We start from the raw sequence: 19,700 nt of genomic DNA, 5'->3' as shown, positions 1-19,700 counted from the left end.
AGCACAATTTCTGTAATAACAGTGTAAATTAAATAATCATGAAAAGTGATTGTTTTATTGATAAATGGATATGTAATATGTTGAATATGGCAAATATGTTTAACTTTAAAATCTTTTATAGTTCAGTTCATAAGAAGGGATCAGAACCAGAGCCCAGCTGTGTGTCTATGAGGAGTGGAGATACACAGTCTGATCTCAGGTATTACATTTCAACAAAATATATGATTAAAAAAGACATTGTGCTTATTAATACTGTGGTATTTTAATTTTTCAGCCATGAAGTCCTCAACAGGTTTAGATCAAATCTGATGAAGAAGTTTGAGTGTCTGTATGAGGGAACAGCACAGCAGGGAAACCCAACACTCCTGAATGAGATCTACACAGAGCTCTACATCACAGAGACTGAGAGTGGAGACATCAGTAATGAACATGAGGTGAGACAGATTGAGACACAATCCAGGAGAGCAGCAACAGAGGACACACCGATCAAATACAATGACATCTTTAGACCTTTACCTGGACAAGACAAACCCATCCAAACTGTGCTGACAATGGGAGTCGCTGGCATTGGAAAAACGGTCTCTGTGCAGAAGTTCATCCTGGACTGGGCTGAAGAGAAAGAGAATCAGGACGTCCAGCTCATATTTCCACTTCCTTTCAGAGAGATCAATCTGATGAAGGACAAAACACTCAGTCTTGCAGAGCTTCTTCATGTCTTTTTCCCTGAAACTAAAGAAATGGAATTATCCAGTGACAAATATAAAGTGTTGTTCATCTTTGATGGTCTGGATGAGTGTAGTCTTCCCTTAAACTTTCACAACAATGAGATTCTACGGGATCAGAGTGAAGAGACATCAGTTGACAAGCTGCTGACGAACCTCATTACGGGGAATCTGCTTCCCTCTGCTCTCATCTGGATCACCTCCAGACCAGCTGCAGCCGATCTCGTCCCGCCTGAGTGTGTCCATCGAGTGACAGAGGTACGAGGCTTCAATGATCCACAGAAGGAGGAATACTTCAGGAAGAGAGTCAGTGATCAGAGTCTGGCCAATGCAATCATCACACACCTGAAGTCATCAAGGAGCCTCTACATCATGTGCCACATCCCAGTGTTCTGCTGGATCTCAGCCACTGTTCTGGAGAAGATGCTGAGCGAAGCAGAGACTGGAGAGATTCCCAAGACTCTCACTCAAATGTACACACACTTCCTGATCCTTCAGACCAACATCAAAGATGAGAAGGACTATGAGAAGAAGGAGACAGATGAAGACCTGATCCTCAAACTGGGCAAACTGGCTTTTCAGCAGCTTGTGAAAGGCAATGTGATCTTCTATGAGGAAGACCTGAGAGAGTGTGGCATTGATGTGACAGAAGCATCAGTGTACTCAGGATTGTGCTCTCAGATCTTCAGAGAGGAGTCTGGCTGGTATCAGGGGAAAGTATTCTGCTTTGTTCATCTGAGTGTTCAGGAACATCTAGCGGCTCTATATGTGTATCTCTACAATATAAACAACAACATAAATGTATTTGACCAAATCACCAAACAGAGTTTGCGGTCCAAAGTTAAGGATTGGTTACGACACAATTCATCAGAACATGTTTCATTATCTGAGCTGCATCAGAGAGCTGTGGATGAGGCTGTACATAGTAAAAATGGACATCTGGATCTTTTCCTGCGGTTTCTTCTGGGTCTGTCAGTGGAGTCTCATCAGATTCTCCTACAAAGACTAATGAAACAGACAAGAAGCAGATCTGACAGCAATGAGAAAACAGTTGAATACATCAAGGAGAAGATCAGGACCATTGACTCTCCAGAGAAATCCATCAATCTGTTCCACTGTCTGAATGAACTGGGTGATCATTCACTAGTGGAGCAAATACAACAGTATCTGAAATCTGGAAGAATAAAGGAAGTCAAACTCTCTTCATCTCAGTGGTCAGCTGTAGTCTTTGTGTTGTTGACATCGGAGGAGAAGCTGGATAAGTTTGATATTAATTATTTTGTTGGAAGAGACAATAAAACTGAAAAACAAAAGGTTCTTCAGAAGCTGCTTCCTGTGATTAAAGAATCCAGATCAGTTCAGTAAGTATCAATCAGAACAATCAGTTCTTTGTTAAAACATTAGGAAAATAAACGTTCATAAATCTTCAGTGCTGCAGATGTTGTCTAGAGTTCAGTGGTCAGTATTTTAATGTGTTTCAGAAACCGTGACAATGTAAAATTCCTTCAGGCAAATTTGTGTATGAATAAATAATTCAGGTTTACTAGTTGAATGTTCTTGCACATAAAGAAGGAATTTAAATATTTAAAACAAATGATAAAAGAAATTAAGACCAAGTAAACAACTGGAGAAAAAGCTAATTTATTAAGTAGCTCATATCTCCTAAAAAACATTTGATGTATGGTTTACATAGAGTCGTACATTTATATTTTACTATTAGATGAACAATTAAACATTAACTTAAAGGTGCCCTAGAATGTTTTTATTTTTATTTTATAATGTTTCCTGGTTTACCCTTATAATGTTAGTATGTTTTTTAGATAAAAAATAATCATAATTTAGAAATAAAAGGCATTTTTCCTAGCCTGATTTTAGCCTCTGATTTGAACACTCTGTTTGAAGGGACGTGTCTGCTGTGGGATTCAGTGTAAACGCGGCCACTGCTGTGATTGGCTGACATGCTTGCATATGAAATAGCTACGTATTACATGTGAAATTCTCTCGAATACCTTTACTACTGCTATTATACGTTTTTACTATAACAGCTATCGAGATTAACGAATCGTGAGATGTTTTTAAAGTATTTAGATCTATTCCCATCACATAAAATGTTGCCGTGATGAGCATTGAGCAGATGACAGTGTGTTGATCGCGAGAATGAAGATATTATCATTGCAAAGCAGTTTCTGCACTCTCTAATGCTTTCACCAATGCAAACACGATGATGTAAATACAGTAAGACACTTCGTTGTGCAGTAACGTGCGCCATTGATTTCATAACGAGTTTGGCAAGTGTCCAGATAAACTCGCGCTGTGTGGAAAGATTGTTCTTTGATCGCTTTCTGTATATAATTTGTTCACAATTTAAATACGATTATTTTCATCCTACTAAAAGAAACGATGTGAAGCTGATATTTTAGTCACTGGCTTGACTTACTGATGCATAAACAGTATTGAACGATTTTGAGAGAAAGATTACCTGTCTGAACTTGAACAATTACACATCAGAAAGTGTTGCTTGGTAGCTCGATCCGAGGCCAGCTCTGTATTGGCCCAAGTTGAGGAAACAGTCGGTGAAATGTTTGGAAATTTCCAGAGAAAATAAAATTAACCCATTGTTTCTTCAGAGGCTCAGATGAAGGAACTAAAAAATACTTTTGTGTTCATGTGTACATCCACACTGAGCAACTGCCATGCTTCGGCGGCGCAGTTCCGCCTGGCATTGAGGGCTGGCATTATGCAAATATTTGGAGGCGTACATATTAATGATCCCGACTATTGCGTCACAGTAGGTATTGTGTGGAGGACCGACCGTTTTTCAGGGGTGTTTTTCATAAACGTGAATTAAATGAGAACGCGAAAACAGTCCAGTTTGAGATTCACTCTATGTCATGTCCATGCACTGAACTCTTGTTATTTGACTATACCAAGGTAAATTCATTTTTGAATTATAGGTCACCTTTAAAGTTTACTAAAACTTCACATTTTAATTTTACCCTGAGATTGACAATTAAGAATCAAATCACTGAGTGTGAAATTAGTGATGGTTCTCTTGTAAAGTGCAGATTTAATGTTTAGCAACGACTCTTACATAACAAGAATAGCAATGTACAATGAGACATTTAAGATTATTTACAAGACATTACTTTTGCAAATATTTGGAATGGAATTTCAAAAATATTGATATGAATATTTTTCTATGTATCTATTAATCTGTTGTGCGTATCTATTTTGACATGACGTTTTGCAGTGTGTAATTGGCCATCGGTCCTCCTAGGAGCAAGAAAAACAAAACTTTTATTTAATGGTTTATGTATAACTTCGGAAGAGCGCTCCCTTTACAATCATAAATCTGTCACTCATCTCAGTACACAATCTCACAAAGGTCCATTATATGGGAAACTTTCTCTTTAATAATGAATTCACTGCTAGACTGATCTGATCTGATCTGAGAGATTGAAGTGTGTGTCGTTGTTCTCTACAGGTTGAGTTATTGTGATCTCACAGATGAAGGTTTTGCGTCTCTGACTTCAGCTCTGAGATCAAACCCTGAACATCTGAGAGAACTGAATCTGTCTGGGAATGAAATAGTAAAATCAGTGAATCTGCTGTCTGATGTACTACAGAATCCTCACTGTAAACTGGAGAAATTAAAGTAAGATCATAGTTGACTCTCACACATGAATCACAATGTAAAGTATATTTGAAGTGTTCAGCCTCTTTCTGCTGCTATGTGTTCAGATTATTGAGCTGTAAATGATTGAACACATGAGCTGATCCTCAATAACATGAAACTGCAGGACTGAGAGTCACACTGAAATACACACTTTCACACACAATCAACATTTCAGTCTCTTGACTTTAAACAGACTCGAGCTGAACACCTTCAGAACTGAGAAATGAAGAACATACTGGATTCATTCTTACTGTTAAATATGTTCATCTTTCTGCACTGACTCTTTCTAAAGTATTGTTTTTAATTTTGTAAAATGAAAACACACACACACACACACAAATTGACACTCCATGCATATTACATAGTACAGATCTAGTAAGTAACAGTAAAACTAACCTATGTAGTTAATAGTCTTTTATTAAAGCAGATTTTGCACGAGACTTAATTTTAATATAGTTCAAATGAGAGATTCGTTTTCTGATTGAGTAATACTTTAGTGATCATGTTTTGTGACATTTTAGATCTCAATCTAATGATCCCTCAAAAATACTAATTTGTGCTTTAACTTTGAACTTTCTCTTTAATAATGGATTCACTGCTAAACTGATCTGATCTGAACTGAGAGAGTGAAGTGTGTGTCGTTGTTCTCTACAGGTTGAGTTATTGTGATCTCACAGATGAAAGTTTTGCTGCTCTGACTTCAGCTCTGAGATCAAACCCTGAACACCTGAGAGAACTGGATCTGTCATGGAATAAAATAGGAAAATCATTGAATCTGCTGTCTGATGTACTACAGAATCCTCACTGTAAACTGGAGAAACTGTGGTAAGATCATAGTTGAGTCTCACACATGAATCACAATGTAAAGTATATTTGAAGTGTTCAGCCTCTTTCTGCTGCTATGTGTTCAGATTATTGAGCTGTAAATGATTGAACACATGAGCTGATCCTCAATAACATGAAACTGCAGGACTGAGAGTCACACTGAAATACACACTTTCACACACAATCAACATTTCAGTCTCTTGACTTTAAACAGACTCGAGCTGAACACCGTCAGAACTGAGAAATGAAGAACATGCTGGATTCATTCTTACTGTTAATTATGTTCATCTTTCTGCTTTGAAACTGTCTAAAGTATTGTTTTTAATTTTGTAAAATGAAAACACACACACACACACACACACAAATTGACACTCCATGCATATTACATAGTACAGATCTAGTAAGTAACATAAAACTAACCTATGTAGTGAATAGTCTTTTATTAAAGCAGATTTTGCATGAGACTTAATTTTAATATAGTTCAAATGAGAGATTAGTTTTCTGATTGAGTAATACTTTAGTGATCATGTTTTGTGACATTTTAGATCTCAATCTAATTATCCCTCAAAAATACTAATTTGTGCTTTAAGTTTGAACTTTCTCTTTAATAATGGATTCACTGCTAAACTGATCTGAACTGAACTGAGAGATTGAAGTGTGTCATTGTTCTCTACAGGTTGTATTATTGTGATCTCACAGATGAAGGTTTTGCTGCTCTGACTTCAGCTCTGAGATCAAACCCTGAACACCTGAGAGAACTGGATCTGTCATGGAATAAAATAGGAAAATCATTGAATCTGCTGTCTGATGTACTACAGAATCCTCACTGTAAACTGGAGAAACTGTGGTAAGATCATAGTTGACTCTCACACATGAATCACAATGTAAAGTATATTTGAAGTGTTCAGCCTCTTTCTGCTGCTGTGTGTTCAGATTATTGAGCTGTAAATGATTGAACACATGAGCTGATCCTCAATAACATGAAACTGCAGGACTGAGAGTCACACTGAAATACACACTTTCACACACAATCAACATTTCAGTCTCTTGACTTTAAACAGACTCGAGCTGAACACCGTCAGAACTGAGAAATGAAGAACATACTGGATTCATTCTTACTGTTAATTATGTTCATCTTTCTGCTTTGACTCTTTCTAAAGTATTGTTTTTAATTTTGTAAAATGAAAAAACACACACACACACACACACACACACACACACACTTATTGACACTCCATGCATATTACATAGTACAGATCTAGTAAGTAACATAAAACTAACCTATGTAGTTAATAGTCTTTTATTAAAGCAGATTTTGCACGAGACTGAATTTTAATATAGTTCAAATGAGAGATTCGTTTTCTGATTGAGTGATACTTTAGTGATCATGTTTTGTGACATTTTAGATCTCAATCTAATGATCCCTCAAAAATACTAATTTCTGCTTTAAGTTTGAACTTTCTCTTTAATAATGGATTTACTGCTAAACTGATCTGATCTGAACTGAGAGAGTGAAGTGTGTGTCGTTGTTCTCTACAGGTTGAGTAATTGTGATCTCACAGATAAAGGTTTTGCGTCTCTGACTTCAGCTCTGAGATCAAACCCTGAACACCTGAGAGAACTGAGTCTGACTGGGAATATTATTGGACATTCAGGAGTGAAGTTGCTCTCTAAACTGAAGGATGATCCACATTATAAACTGGAGACATTATATTACTGTGAGTATGTTTTTATTTCAAGCCTTTAAATTGACCCAATTTCAGTAACAGGTCTCATATGTGTGTAACTGGAGAATATAAGATAATAATTCAGCTCCACTTTAGTCTCAGTATAATTCTGTGATGTGAATATGGTCTATGAATAGCCTAGGTCTATATGAAGATTTTCATCCCTTACATGTTTACATGCACAACTTTTCTTTCAATTGGAATTAATTCATTTGTTTACATGAACGATAAATAGGTTGATGTGTGCGTTTATATGTCACAAGGTTCAAATCGGAATTGAGTTTTTGACATGCACACACTGCAAAAATATTTCCTAGTGTTTGCACATAATATTCTCCTACTTTGTTTGTTTGTTTTAAACAGCAGACTTAATATTTATATATTACGAGTCAGGTCCTAATTAGGAGACAATGAGCACATGAACCGTTGTGTCGTGCTGTGCGTGTGTGTGTGTGAGTGCGTGCGTGCGTGCGTGTGTGTGTGAGTGTGTGTGTTAAAGTGAGAGTTGTTTATTATTTGCTGTTATTAATCTTTTCCAGTTTTTCATTAATATCTCTGGCTGTAATATAAAAATACTAATATCTCTGGCTGTGTTTTTCCTGAAATGATCTCCAGATGTGATGTGACTCAGTAATGTCTCATACTCATATGTTTCTGTCTGTGTGTTTTATTGTAGGACTCTCAGTGTTTAGACGTCAGTCCAGTTTCCTCAGGATCAGCTTAAGGTGAATAAGGAGCCGCTACAGAGACTGAAGACACAGAAACACACAGCGATCACACTTACGTGTGTGTGTGTGTGTGTGACTTCACACCAGTTTCTTGTTTTATAGTAACGGCTCATGAAAATAAGTGCTGAAAATAGCAGCTTTGTTTCAAATTGGTTAGATATTGATTACAATGTAGATGGTGAAACACTTGTACGTGGCAAAGGTTAAAGCAAAGTGAAAACAAGCTTTAGACAATAGATTTATTGTGCAATACAGACAGCGTTAGGAAGTGTTATAAGTTTAACAAGAGTCTGTCTACAGAAGAGATGTTGTAAACTATACCAGCAGAGGAAGACAAAGATTATGCAAATAATTTCACTGAACATTTATTTCTGTCAAATATATTTTTTTATTAATCTATTTTTTATTATAAAACCAACAACTAAAAAACAACGATATGAGTGCGGGCAGCGATTTGATCCAGAAATCAATCCAGAGGGTGAGTGTGTGTTACACTAATCTAGTTACAAAGTTTATTCATGATCGAAAGTGTTACTTTTATAATGTATGTTAATATTATTTTAAGTGTTACCCAAGTTTACGTTTAATTACAATAGAGCTTTTTCTTGTTGTCCATTTAATAGAAAATAAAACATACAGTTTTTAAAAGCACGTGGATCTATGCTAAGAAAGTTGAACCATATGTTCCCACCACCTGTTCCTTCTGATACAACCCATGAGAAGTTTAAAGGCACACTATGCAGGAGTTCTGTTTTTGTCAAACAGCGCCCCCTAGAGTCGCTGTAGAGTACTTGTATTTAACGGTACTGTCGTAAATACCACTCACGCAGAGCGTATCTTCACTCACGGCCTCTGCACTTCATAATAATAAAGTAACCTACCGCATTTGATGGCTTATAACGTTTTTACATGATTGCAGCTAAATTACAAGTAAATAGCCTATAGCCTATACTGTATAATTTAATTTGGGTTTTTTGAGTGTAATGTAAACATTACAAAATGCCAGATGACATCAATAAAGTTACATGTATGTCGCATTATTTCATAACAATGTCCGTTATGATGTTGTTAGACATGATTATTGCAATTTATCATAGTTTGCGAATTGCGCTAATTTACACTATTTACAACGTGTATGCTTATTCATGTCCTGATAATTATGTCAGATATTTAACACTATTCTCATGATAATCGCAGGAATCAACTTTAACAGTGAAAGCCTGAGCGAGTGGGACTCTTGTCCGGTTCCTCACGCTGTCAGACTCTCTTTTCTTTTTCTAGACTTTTCCGACCGCGCTTTCTTCGTTTTTTATTCGCTGATATTATGCGATACTTCCTGATGCTGAGGCCGGCGGCTCGCCGTCCCAAAGTTGCAAGTCAGTTTTTCCACTCACAGGCACCAGTGGGGGATTGTCGAGACGGCCACCATTCAACACGAAAAAAGTCATATAACCATTCCAATAACATCGAAGCTGTTCAGTTAAGCTAAAAAAACTGCATAGTTCCCCTTTAAAAATCATGTGATCAGGTGACCTACATCTACACCACTGGTGCACACCGCCATCTAGTGCTTGAGTTCAGTTCATCTTTATTCATTTCCCGAAGGCAGTTTGGTTGCAGTCTTGTACACAATACAAGAAAAAAAAACTCCTATATGGATCTATAACATCTCTGACTACTGGGCTACATCTGAAACCACATACTTCCCTACTACATAGTAGGGCTGGGTAAAAAAAATAGATTTTTCGATTAATCGTTTTTTAAAATGTGGTCGATTCAAAATCGATTCTCGAAGGCCATGAATCGATTTTTTTCCATATTTATTTATTTATCCATCACCCAAAAGCCAGTATTCGTTTTTCTCCTCTGTTCATAGGCTTGCAGCCTCCATATTACAGCTAATGCTGTGAGATTTTATGTTTGTTTTATTTTAACTCGTTTAATCCCTATTTTTTTCTTGCAATTTGAGTACATGCATTTTACTCCTTAGACCTCTCTAACACTCAAACATTATGCCCCCTTTGATTTTGTGTTGATTAAGTTAGTGAAATATTAAGTTTTATACTCTGTCACAAAAGTGACCGGTGGGAAACACCATAGTCAGAATCATGTACGTCTACACGGTCCAACACATTGATAGTTTCTGGGATACTGATAACTACACTGAACAAAATTATAAATGCAACACTTTTGTTTTTGCCCCCATTTTTCATGAGCTCAAAAGATCGAAGACTTTTTCTATGTACACAAAAGGTCTATTTCTCTCAAATATTGTTCACAAATCTGTCTAAATCTGTCTGAGCACTTCTCATGTTCAGCTCATGAAAAATGGGGGCAAAAACAAAAGTGTTGCGTTTATAATTTTGGTCAGTGTAGGATTATCAGCCAAAACCTGTTTTCAATTGAAGCACTGTGATATAGGCTACTACGGTCACATTTGTGACCGTTAACAAATTTACAAGTCTTACGAGCAAAATATATATGCAGGAGTATAATTCTCAAAATATATCAGTAGTAGACCCCTTAAACAATATATGTACAAAATATGATAGTTCTATCATTAAGATGTTTTACATACTACTTTTTGTAGTAGTCTGAGGAAGACATCTTCTTCTAGATGTGTAAGCAGGAAGTGAACTGATCTGGTCATGTGACCTTTCACACTAGTCACATGACATTAATAGACTTTAATCAAAACAATCTATTTTTTCATTTAAAAGTTGAATTTCTTGCCCAAAGTCAATAACAACATTTTTAGAGCTTCCAGAAATAAGAAAAAAAAAATCCGGTCACAATTGTGAATTAAACGGGAAACATAAAATAACCTGATCCTGTTTGATCAAGGCATGCTGTTCTTACTTGTCCAATTTTCAGCATAAATTTTTCATCTTGCATCAAAATCCTGTCTATTAATTATATGCATTTGACATATAGAGTTGGGTTCTGTTTTAATGTACCTAAAATAAAAAGGGTTTAATATACAGGTTTGTAGCTCTTCATTTCTTTTTATTAATTAACCACTTGTAAACTTATGCACAATGTTATTTTTTATATAGGATTTGTATTAAATCTATATTCATTGAGTCGAATCGAAAATCGAATTTAGAATCGAATTGAGTGCTTGCGAATCGAAATGGAAACGAACTGGAACATCTGAATCGATACCCAGCCCTACTATATAGTCTGAATTCACAGTACTCATAAAAGAGCAGGCAAAAGTACCCAGAAGACTTACTACTTCTGGTGAGATCCTGAAGTGTGCATCTAATGGACACTTTACTATCCAATGAGGGATTTATGAATGCCAGTGAAGCGATGCAACTGACACTAGCAGGTCACATGATAATAACAACATGGCCAATGTAGTACTTACAAATTACATTCACTTTTTTAGCGGTCGTGAAGTAATAATTTAGTCAAAATAAATGCCAATTCGAGAGTATAATAATAACGATAATACATTTTATTTATAATGCACTTTTCTAAAAACCAAAGCGCTAAAAACTATAGCAAATAAAACAAATAAAATGCATTAGTAGTATTTGAGTTTATTGCTATATCAGCATCACCGGCTATTACATGGCAGACTCGTATCGAACATTTGACAACAACATTTCATAAATACAATACAATGAAAATAAACATTATAAAATTAAATATAAATATGTATATATACATGAATATTAAATTCAACTTAGACAGAAAACAAACAAAACAAGAACATGTAAAAAATTTACATAAATAATAGAATACAAAGAAACATGCGTAGTGTACACAAGTAGTGCGCTATGTCGGACACAGTCCTGGTCTTCATTCACTTTTACTGGTTTTAACTGTAAATCCTCTCACAGTAAATGGTGGAGAGTGTCGTCAACAATGAAGAATCAAGAATGGACACCAAACTGTTTGTTGCTCAGTATCTTCATGTTTTATTCTGGATGGTTCTGGATCACTCATGTCTTTAAACGACGACTGTAACATCATCTTACAAGATTTCCTATGATAGAGAATGCTTTTTTTATGTTTGAAACTCTTCCCACACTGAGTACACTGGTACGGCATATCTCCGATATGAACTCGCTGATGTTCTTTTAGGTTTCCAGAATGAGAAAAACTCTGGTCACAGGATGAGCACTTGTAAGGTTTTTCTCCAGTATGAGTTTTTTGGTGCTGTCTCAGTTGATCAGCTCTAGTAAAGCTCTTCCCACAGTCACAACACACATGATCTCTCACTTCAGCGTGTGTTTTCTGGTGCTGTTTACAATGATCCAGCCTGGAAAACCTCTTTCCACAGAGAGAACACGCATAAGGCTTCTCATCTGAATGAACTCTCTGATGTCTTTTTAGATCTGATGATGAAATAAACTCTTTACCACACTGATCACAGTTAAATGGTTTTTCTCCAGAGTGACAGAGAAGATGTTTACTGAGCGCCGTTGTACGATTGAAACTCTTTCCACACTGAGTGCATGTATATGGTTTCTCTCCAGTGTGAATTCTCATGTGTTTGTTAAGGTCTCCTTTCCGTGTGAAACTCTTTCCACACTGAGTGCAGGTGTGCAGCTTTTTGGCTTTTGTTCGAGTTTTAAAGTTGTGACATTCTTCTTCCACTTCATGTCTTTGCTGTTTCACTTCCATCCAATCTAAAATAAAACAACATTATATGGTTAAAATAAGCTCAAAAGAACTCTGATTTAATAGCAGAAAGCAACAGAGATGAGAGATTAATTTATTACAACTGCTATCCACCTTTTTCCTACGCCCCATGATGGTATGCGTGAATTGTGACTGTAACTTCCATTAAATTGTCAATAATCAGCTTAAGGTTTTCGCTATGAATGCAATACGCATTTACAAAACTGGGTGCAATGAGATGACATTATTCTACTCACCCTTCATCCATCGAACATTTAAAAGCCAATTTAACAGAATAAAAGCATTAACAAATTAACATACCATGAATAACCCCAAAATTAGGCAGCTAAATAAATTATCAAGATAAGATAATGTTTCTTTTCATTCGGTATCGATAATTATTAAAAAAGAAGACCAGTAGAAAAAAGGTTTGAATGTAACCACTGTATTTTTAATTTACCCAATTTATTAAGTTAAAAAACAAGTAATTTTAGTTTCAACAGTCAAACACGAAATAAAATTTGAACAAACAACATCTTTCTTATATATTATATGAAGATAAACTTTTTGCTTGTCTCCTGAGGCCATAAGAGGACGCAATGACCAAAATATCAATTTAAGGCATTAAATTGTTTATTTAAAGCAATGAAATGACATGCCTACAAAAATAGTGCATAAAGTTTAAACTAACATTTATAAATCAAATATAATTTCATAAATAACGTAAACAATTATGAACAAAACAGCATTTATGCATAGCTTTAATTAATATAAAGAGCCGAAGCACCGATCACACAGATTGCACTTAAAAACATATGCAGTGGAATGAAATTAAAAAAATCCACAGTCTTAAAATAAATTTTCTATAAGTTATACCTCTTTTAACTTTACATGGCTTGATTATTTCCGCAGCAATAATACGGACGTGGTAAACACAGAATAAATGTCATTAATATGTAACATATGTTGTCTTGATCAGAAATGTTCATTAACTGGAACACTGGGTGTTATATATTTCAAAAGTGATTTTGTCATTTGACAGGCACTGCTTTAAACTCCCAAATTGAATACAATGTTTCGCCTGAAGAAGACCCAGAAGGGTCGAAACGTTGCCTTTATAGCCTATTAAATATGGGAGTTTAACGCAGTGTTGCGGACTTTACATTTTTTTTTCACTTTAGTAAGTTCCTTTTGTCCTGCACCTGCCAGAAGGTGGGATGTGCACACAATTACTTTTATAATTATTTGTAGAGCAACCTTATAATTGGAAACGATTGGTTTCAGCTGAACTTTCCCGAACCGGAAGTGCAACCCATAAACGCATTAGGCTCGTCAGGAATAAGGCGGATGATGTTATGATCTTTTAGATGCATTTCTGTATCATTTATCATCCATATACTGCTTATCATTTCACTGCTACCAAAGTAATCATAATGAAGAATCAAGAATGGACACCAACCTGTTTGTTCCTCAGTATCTTCATGTTTTATTCTGTATGGTTCTGGATCACTCATGGCTTCAATCTCCTCCATAGTAAACTCCGTCTTTAAGCACTTAAACACTAGCGGATTAATGCCGAACTATGTAGATTAGGAACATCTCTTACATGCAGACTGAAATATACGGCATCCGTCGAAAATAGCCGCAATCGTCTTTTATTTGTATGTGGTTAAATTTAACAACGATCATCTCGAACTGTTCGCGGTTCTCTCTTCTGCGCATGCTCAGTTAGTACGTGTAATGTTGTCATGACTTCTTAAAGGGGCCGCATATTTCATAAATGTCATCGCTTGACTAATAAGCGATTAATACATTATCATCATAAAAATCAGGCAAGCTAGTCAACTCTACGTTAAATGTAGTGTTGTTTTTCTGCTTCACATCCTAATTAGGGTGTCTTCATGTTACATCTATAAGTTACAGGTATAGTTGCTACTCATATTTCAGCATTGTTTTGGCTGACAACAAATTTAACACAATATTATTTCACTTTGTATTATTCCTGTTTTAATTAAAAATACAAGAAACATATTTTTAAATCTTTTGATCATTGAAAAAAGTGAACACAAAACAAATCAGCTTTCAGGGTTCAAGACAGAGTAAAACTCTTGTCACAACAGATATGTTTCCATCCAAAGTTGTGAATTTAACTAAAAGAATTGTTATATCGCATAAAAACGTATAACACACAGTTTCAATCCAGCGAGGAAAAGAATAAATTCATTACTAGGCCTATACCTGATAAACTAGCGCCAAATATCACTAAGAAACATGTAATTTGCTGCAGTATGAGATGCAAAAGTGTTTTTGTATACATTCCCAAAAATGCACATAAAAATAAGTGGATGGAAACATAGACACCATTAACATTTCCATGGTCTTTCTCCAGTATGAATTTTCTGGTGCACATTAGTGTCAAGTCACCTTTATTTCTATAGCGTTTTAACAGATTGTTTTAAAACAGGTTCACAGTGATAAACAGGAAAACAAGGGGGGAATCCTGGACATCCATATAGTAGAAAAAAAATAGCTAATGGAAGTCAATGGTGCCCCAGAACTGTTCAGTTCCCCACACTCTTCAAAATATCTTCCTTCTGTTCAACTAATCTCTTATTGACCAATTTAAAGGAAACGTGTGCATGTTTTGTAAAGTAACTTTTGTTGCCATTTTATGAGTGCTGGGTTACATTTTATGTACGATTTTTGAATTTTATGTTTGTATTGTATATGTGAAACTTTTTGTGCTGCCATTTTGGCCAGGACTCCCTGGAACAAGAGATTTTTATCTCAATGGGACTATCCTGGTAAAATAAAGGATAAATAAATAAAATAAATAAACAGAACAAAGAAACTTGTACAGGTTTGGAACAACTTGAGGGTGAGTAAGTGATGACAGCATTTTTGTTTTTGGGTGAACTGTCCCTTTAAGATCCCTTTATAGCTTCAGAAGCTGTTCTTTTAGTAGCTTGATGTGTTGCAAACTTTTTTGAAACAACTTTATATACAGGTGAAACTCGAAAAATTAGAATATCGTGCAACAGTTTGTGCACCTTTTCAAATTAAAAGGTGAAACTAATATTTTTAGTACATATAACTATATACATGATTATACTTTTCGAAGGGCTGACATTTCTGTATTTTATGTAATATTCTAATTTTCAGAGATTTTCAGGGGTTTTCATAAGCTGTAAGCCATAAGCATCAAAATTATAACTTTTGCAAGATACTCTAATTTTTCGAGTTTCACCTGTAGTCTAAATTATTTTGTCATAAACCACTTTTTCAATCTAGCTTGCCGCTGATGTCACTGCAGTAAACGCTAAACCCTTTCATCAATATTTCAACTTTCGACAATGCTTTTTAATATGAACCGTTAGACTGCTTGGGTGGCTGAATCTCCTCCCACAGTGAGTGCACTGAGGTTTCTCTCCAGTATGATTTCTTTGGTGCAGTTTCAGCTGGAAAGATGTAGTGAAGCTCCTTCCACAGTCCAAACACACATGATCTTTCTCACCGGTGTGTGTTTTCTGGTGCAGTTTAAAACCGTCCAGCCGTGAAAAGCTCTTTCCACAGAAAGAACACACATAAGGCTTCTCATCTGAATGAACTTTCAGGTGTGATTTCAGATGTGGTGATGAAATAAAATCTTTTCCACACTGATCACAGTTAAATGGTCTTTCTCCAGAGTGAATGCGCAGATGATGAGTGAGAGTTGATGCGCCGGTGAAACTCTTTCCACACTGAGTGCATGTATACGGTTTCTCTCCAGTGTGAATTCTCATGTGTTTGCGAAGGTGTCCTTTTTGTTTGAATCTCTTTCCACACTGAGGACAGGTGTGCGGTTTCTCTCCAGTGTGAACTCTTAAGTGAGCCTCAAGTTTGCTTCTATGTGTGAAACTCTTTCCACACTCCGGACAAGTGAAAAGTGTTTCTCCATGGTTAATTCGTATGTGACTATTAAGGTGTTCCTTTACTTCAAAAGTCTTTTCACAGTGACGGCATGAGTGCAGGTTCTCATGAACTCTTAGGTGTCTCTTAAGTCTGTTGCTAAGTATGAAACTCTTTCCACACTGAGGACAGGTGTACGGTTTCTCTCCAGTGTGAACTCTTAAGTGAACCTCAAGTTTGCTTCTATGTACGAAAGTCTTTCCACACTGCGGGCAAGTGAAAGGCGTTTCTACAGGGAGAATTTTTATATGACTATTACGGCGTTTCTTTACTTCAAAACTCTTTTCACAATGGCGATGTGTGAAAGACTTTTTGGCTTTTGTTCTTCGAGTACTTTTTCTTGAGACCTTTTCTTCAGTCTCTGAGTGATTAATAGATTCTCCTCTAGTTGAAATACTCTGAGGTTTCTGACACTCCTCCACTACATTCAGTTCTTCGCTTTCCTCTTTCACCTCCATCAGATCTACAAAAAATAACATATGATTGAAAATCAAATCAAGAGAGAGGAGAGTTCTGGATAACTGTGCAAATTATGATCTTTGTGTGATGCAAAGGTCTAAAAGACCAAATCTGAGAAAATGGAAGAAAAAAAAAGAAAAGAAAAATTAATATATGTTTGTATAACTATAACAATATTCCCTGTTTTAGATTGTCTTCAATTATTTTTGTCAGTAATTATTTTGTAAAATCACCCTTGCACAAATTGAGGCCTTAAAAAGGTCTTAAATCAGAGCAGAAATTCTTAAATTCATAAAGTCATGGTATTAAATGTTGAATGCATTGCAAAACAAAACTACAAAAAAGTCTTCCTCAGTGTTTTGTCCTATTTTCCTATACAAATAATATCTAAATATCTTTAAACTGAGATTTACTTTGAGATGCAAATGAAAAATGAAGTCTTGAAGAAAATTAAGTGAGTTTATGCTTAAAATAAGAACAAATATGTCTCTCATAGTTATAAAAGTTTCCTTTTGAAATAAGTTAATTATCTGAGGCCATTGGCATGTATTTGGTCTTGTTTTAATCATAAACTCACTTATTTTTTAAAAATTTTACAGAAATCAAGACTTTTTGTATTTGCAGTAAATGCATCTTGATTTAAAAATCTTTATACATTTGCTCTTGGAAAACAAGACAAAATACTGAGGAAAAACATCGCTTTTCTTCTGTGTGATTAGAGGATATACAGTAAAAGATATTTAAATATTCTAGATTTTAAAAGTAATGAATATCAACATATTACAAATGTTGGAATTGGTGTTTTCAAACTCAGACGTGTTGCTAATAATAACTCATTTCTCCCTATACATTTACATTTAGAGCCCATATTGACGTGTTGTTTTCCCTTCAGTTTATTATAAATTACATTTTCTTTACTTGGTCATAAAAAGGTCTCTTCATAAAACCTGCAGAACCACTAAATAAAAGTATTGTCTTTCATTACATCTCATTTTATTCGACATTTAAAACATATTTTACTCACATGAAAACAAACCAAATAGACACTGGAAATAAAAATAAAATAAAAACTGCATTCCACAAACTATAAATACAGATTTTGTTTTGCAACAACAAACATACATTGTTTGTCTCCATTAAACAATTACCTCAACTTTTTTATTGTATATTAATATAATGAATGTTCTTAAAATAAGAACACAGATTCATCTGCAATAGAAACATATCATAGGCTATTTAAGTGAACTAAACATGTTTAACGTTAAAAATAAATCATCCTGACATACTGCCATCGCATATCTTAGTATTTTTAAGAAGATACGTCAGTTACAACAGTTATAAACAAAGAAATTAAACTCACACGATACTCCGCCGTGAAGCAGCCCTCTTACTGTCGTAAACATCTGCCGTAACGCGCCTGCTGGTGTCGCGTCGAGCAGGAAATGTGTTACTCGCGTGTCTTCCTCAAGGTGGCGCTAAACGCCACGGAGACGCGCTCGGGTCATAGACAAATAAAGCTTCAAAAAAGGTGAAAAGTGGAATTATAAAATATTATGGAAACTCCACAAGAATAGATGTGAATTCAGAAAGGAATCAGCAATAGATCTAGCAATTGTTTCAAATATAGGCTACATTAGGAGGAATAATAAATTGGGAAGTATTAAAGAAATGTATAGTTGGTTGGAAGTGATCATTTTCCTATAGTAAAATTGTAAATAACGAGGTAGGAGGGAAAAACGGGGAAATATAGGAAAATGGAAGTTTGAGAAAGCTAATTGGGGAAAATACAAAGTTATGAGTGAGGACGGACTGAAAATGATCAAGATTAACGAAGGGAAAGATATTGAAAGGATAAATAATTAGTTTCAGTGATACAGAATGCTGCAAAAGAATGTATTACAATAAAAGTAAAGGAAAGAAGATGGAGAAAATAGTTCAGGCTGAACTGAAGTGTACAATAGCAATCAGAAAGAAGGAAAGCATTTAAAATACTGAAGAAAACACAGAACTAGGAATGTGATAATATATAAGAAAACTCAAGCAGAAACATTAATTATAAGAAAAGTAGGCCTAAAGATATTGGAGGTAATTTGGTAATTTGGTTGGTAAAAGTACTCCAGTTGAGGAAAGATGAGTGGAATTAGGAAAGAATATGAATATCCACTGCTAGGAAAATGCAATTCGTGATAAAAGAGAAAGCGGAAATGTTCCGAAATTAGTTTTTTTTTTTAAAATAGCTCAGATAACTTGACAAAGGAGAGTACGGAAATGAAGCTGCTAGAAAACATATATTGGAAAGGAAGAGGGAAATGGATGTTTATTGGATGTTCCTTTTTAATTTCCTGAATTAAAACAAGCATTAAAAAAATGAAGGAAATAACTCCAGGACAAGATGAAATAAGTTATATAATGTTAAAGAAGTTAAGTGGAGAATCACTTGGTATAAGTGTATTTTATAACAGAATATGCGAAGCAGGGATTTGACCTCAGAGTTGGAAGGAAGCTTTATTTCTATAAGAAACCCGTCAGGAAATGATCCAAATGTACCTCTAAATTACAGATCAATAGCATTACACATTTATGTAAATTAATGGAAAAATTGATTTCTGGCCGGCTATCATTTGGAGAAAATTAAGTTATTTTCTCCGTATCAAAGTGGATTCAGATGCGGAAGGGTAACAATGGATTCAATAGTGAGTTCGGAACCGAATATAAGGAAAGCCTTGACAAATAAAGCAGCAGTATAGCAGTTTTCTTTGACATTGTAAAGGATTATGAAGGAAGATTTGCTAATTACAATATTAAAGCTACAATTGCTGATTAATGACGAATTTGCAACAGTAGATATTAATATAGGAAAATCGTTGTTTGCAGATGATGGAGCCCTTTGGATTAGAGAAAGAAATGTGGATTATATTGTTAATAACAATGCAATCAGCTTTAAATTATGTTGGGAAATGGTCTTATAAATGAGAATTGA

General features: G+C 35.2%; 3 protein-coding genes across 13 annotated transcripts in view; 1 reads left to right on the top strand and 2 right to left on the bottom strand.

Moving 5' to 3' along the window:
• LOC143715378 (NACHT, LRR and PYD domains-containing protein 3-like) overlaps nucleotides 1-8,723 on the top strand; it is a 124,891-nt gene extending 116,168 nt beyond the window's left edge. For 7 of the 8 annotated variants that reach the window (XM_077207112.1, XM_077207116.1, XM_077207117.1 and 4 more), the window contains 7 exons: nucleotides 122-199; nucleotides 275-2,083; nucleotides 4,207-4,377; nucleotides 5,053-5,223; nucleotides 5,900-6,070; nucleotides 6,763-6,941; nucleotides 7,627-8,723. In XM_077207112.1, coding sequence (XP_077063227.1) covers nucleotides 122-199; nucleotides 275-2,083; nucleotides 4,207-4,377; nucleotides 5,053-5,223; nucleotides 5,900-6,070; nucleotides 6,763-6,941; nucleotides 7,627-7,628 — 2,581 coding nt within the window. In that variant the 3' untranslated portion in view covers nucleotides 7,629-8,723. The remainder of the gene's footprint in view (nucleotides 1-121; nucleotides 200-274; nucleotides 2,084-4,206; nucleotides 4,378-5,052; nucleotides 5,224-5,899; nucleotides 6,071-6,762; nucleotides 6,942-7,626) is intronic. The other variant, XM_077207119.1, reaches the window with a different exon arrangement.
• Nucleotides 1-14,037, bottom strand: part of LOC143715452 (uncharacterized) — a 29,330-nt gene extending 15,293 nt beyond the window's left edge. Inside the window, exons 1-2 of one of the 4 annotated variants that reach the window (XM_077207266.1) lie at nucleotides 13,773-14,037; nucleotides 11,365-12,321 (exon numbers count right to left, since the gene is read on the bottom strand). In XM_077207266.1, the coding sequence (XP_077063381.1) occupies nucleotides 11,549-12,321; nucleotides 13,773-13,845 (846 nt within the window). In that variant the 5' untranslated portion in view covers nucleotides 13,846-14,037 and the 3' untranslated portion in view covers nucleotides 11,365-11,548. Of the gene's footprint in view, nucleotides 1-11,364; nucleotides 12,322-13,772 lie in introns of those variants that run through there. The other 3 variants (XM_077207267.1, XM_077207269.1, XM_077207268.1) reach the window with 3 other exon arrangements.
• A 1,453-nt stretch (nucleotides 14,038-15,490) lies between these two features.
• On the bottom strand, nucleotides 15,491-18,127 carry LOC143715417 (uncharacterized). The gene is made up of 2 exons (XM_077207196.1): nucleotides 18,081-18,127; nucleotides 15,491-16,724 (listed from the first exon to the last, which is right to left on the bottom strand). Exons 1-2 carry the CDS (start codon nucleotides 18,121-18,123, stop codon nucleotides 15,646-15,648), a joined length of 1,122 nt encoding a protein of 373 aa, XP_077063311.1. The 5' UTR covers nucleotides 18,124-18,127; the 3' UTR covers nucleotides 15,491-15,645.
• Between the last annotated feature and the right edge of the window lie 1,573 nt (nucleotides 18,128-19,700).

The sequence above is a fragment of the Siphateles boraxobius genome, unplaced genomic scaffold, assembly GCF_051911475.1.
Source record: "Siphateles boraxobius isolate OS27281-9 unplaced genomic scaffold, OSU_SipBor_1 6, whole genome shotgun sequence".
NCBI lineage: Eukaryota > Metazoa > Chordata > Actinopteri > Cypriniformes > Leuciscidae > Siphateles > Siphateles boraxobius.
Note: the sequence above shows the minus strand (reverse complement) of the source record. Positions and strands in the feature narration are given on the sequence as shown.

What these genes read in the sequence shown, in the direction of transcription:
- LOC143715417 (XM_077207196.1), bottom strand. Translation starts at nt 18,123, where the DNA reads ATGTTTACGACAGTAAGAGGGCTGCTTCACGGCGGAGTATCGT. An exon ending in GCTTCACGGCGGAGTATCGT is followed by an intron (nt 16,725 to 18,080) that starts GTGAGTTTAATT and finishes TATTTTTTGTAG; the next exon opens with ATCTGATGGAGGTGAAAGAG.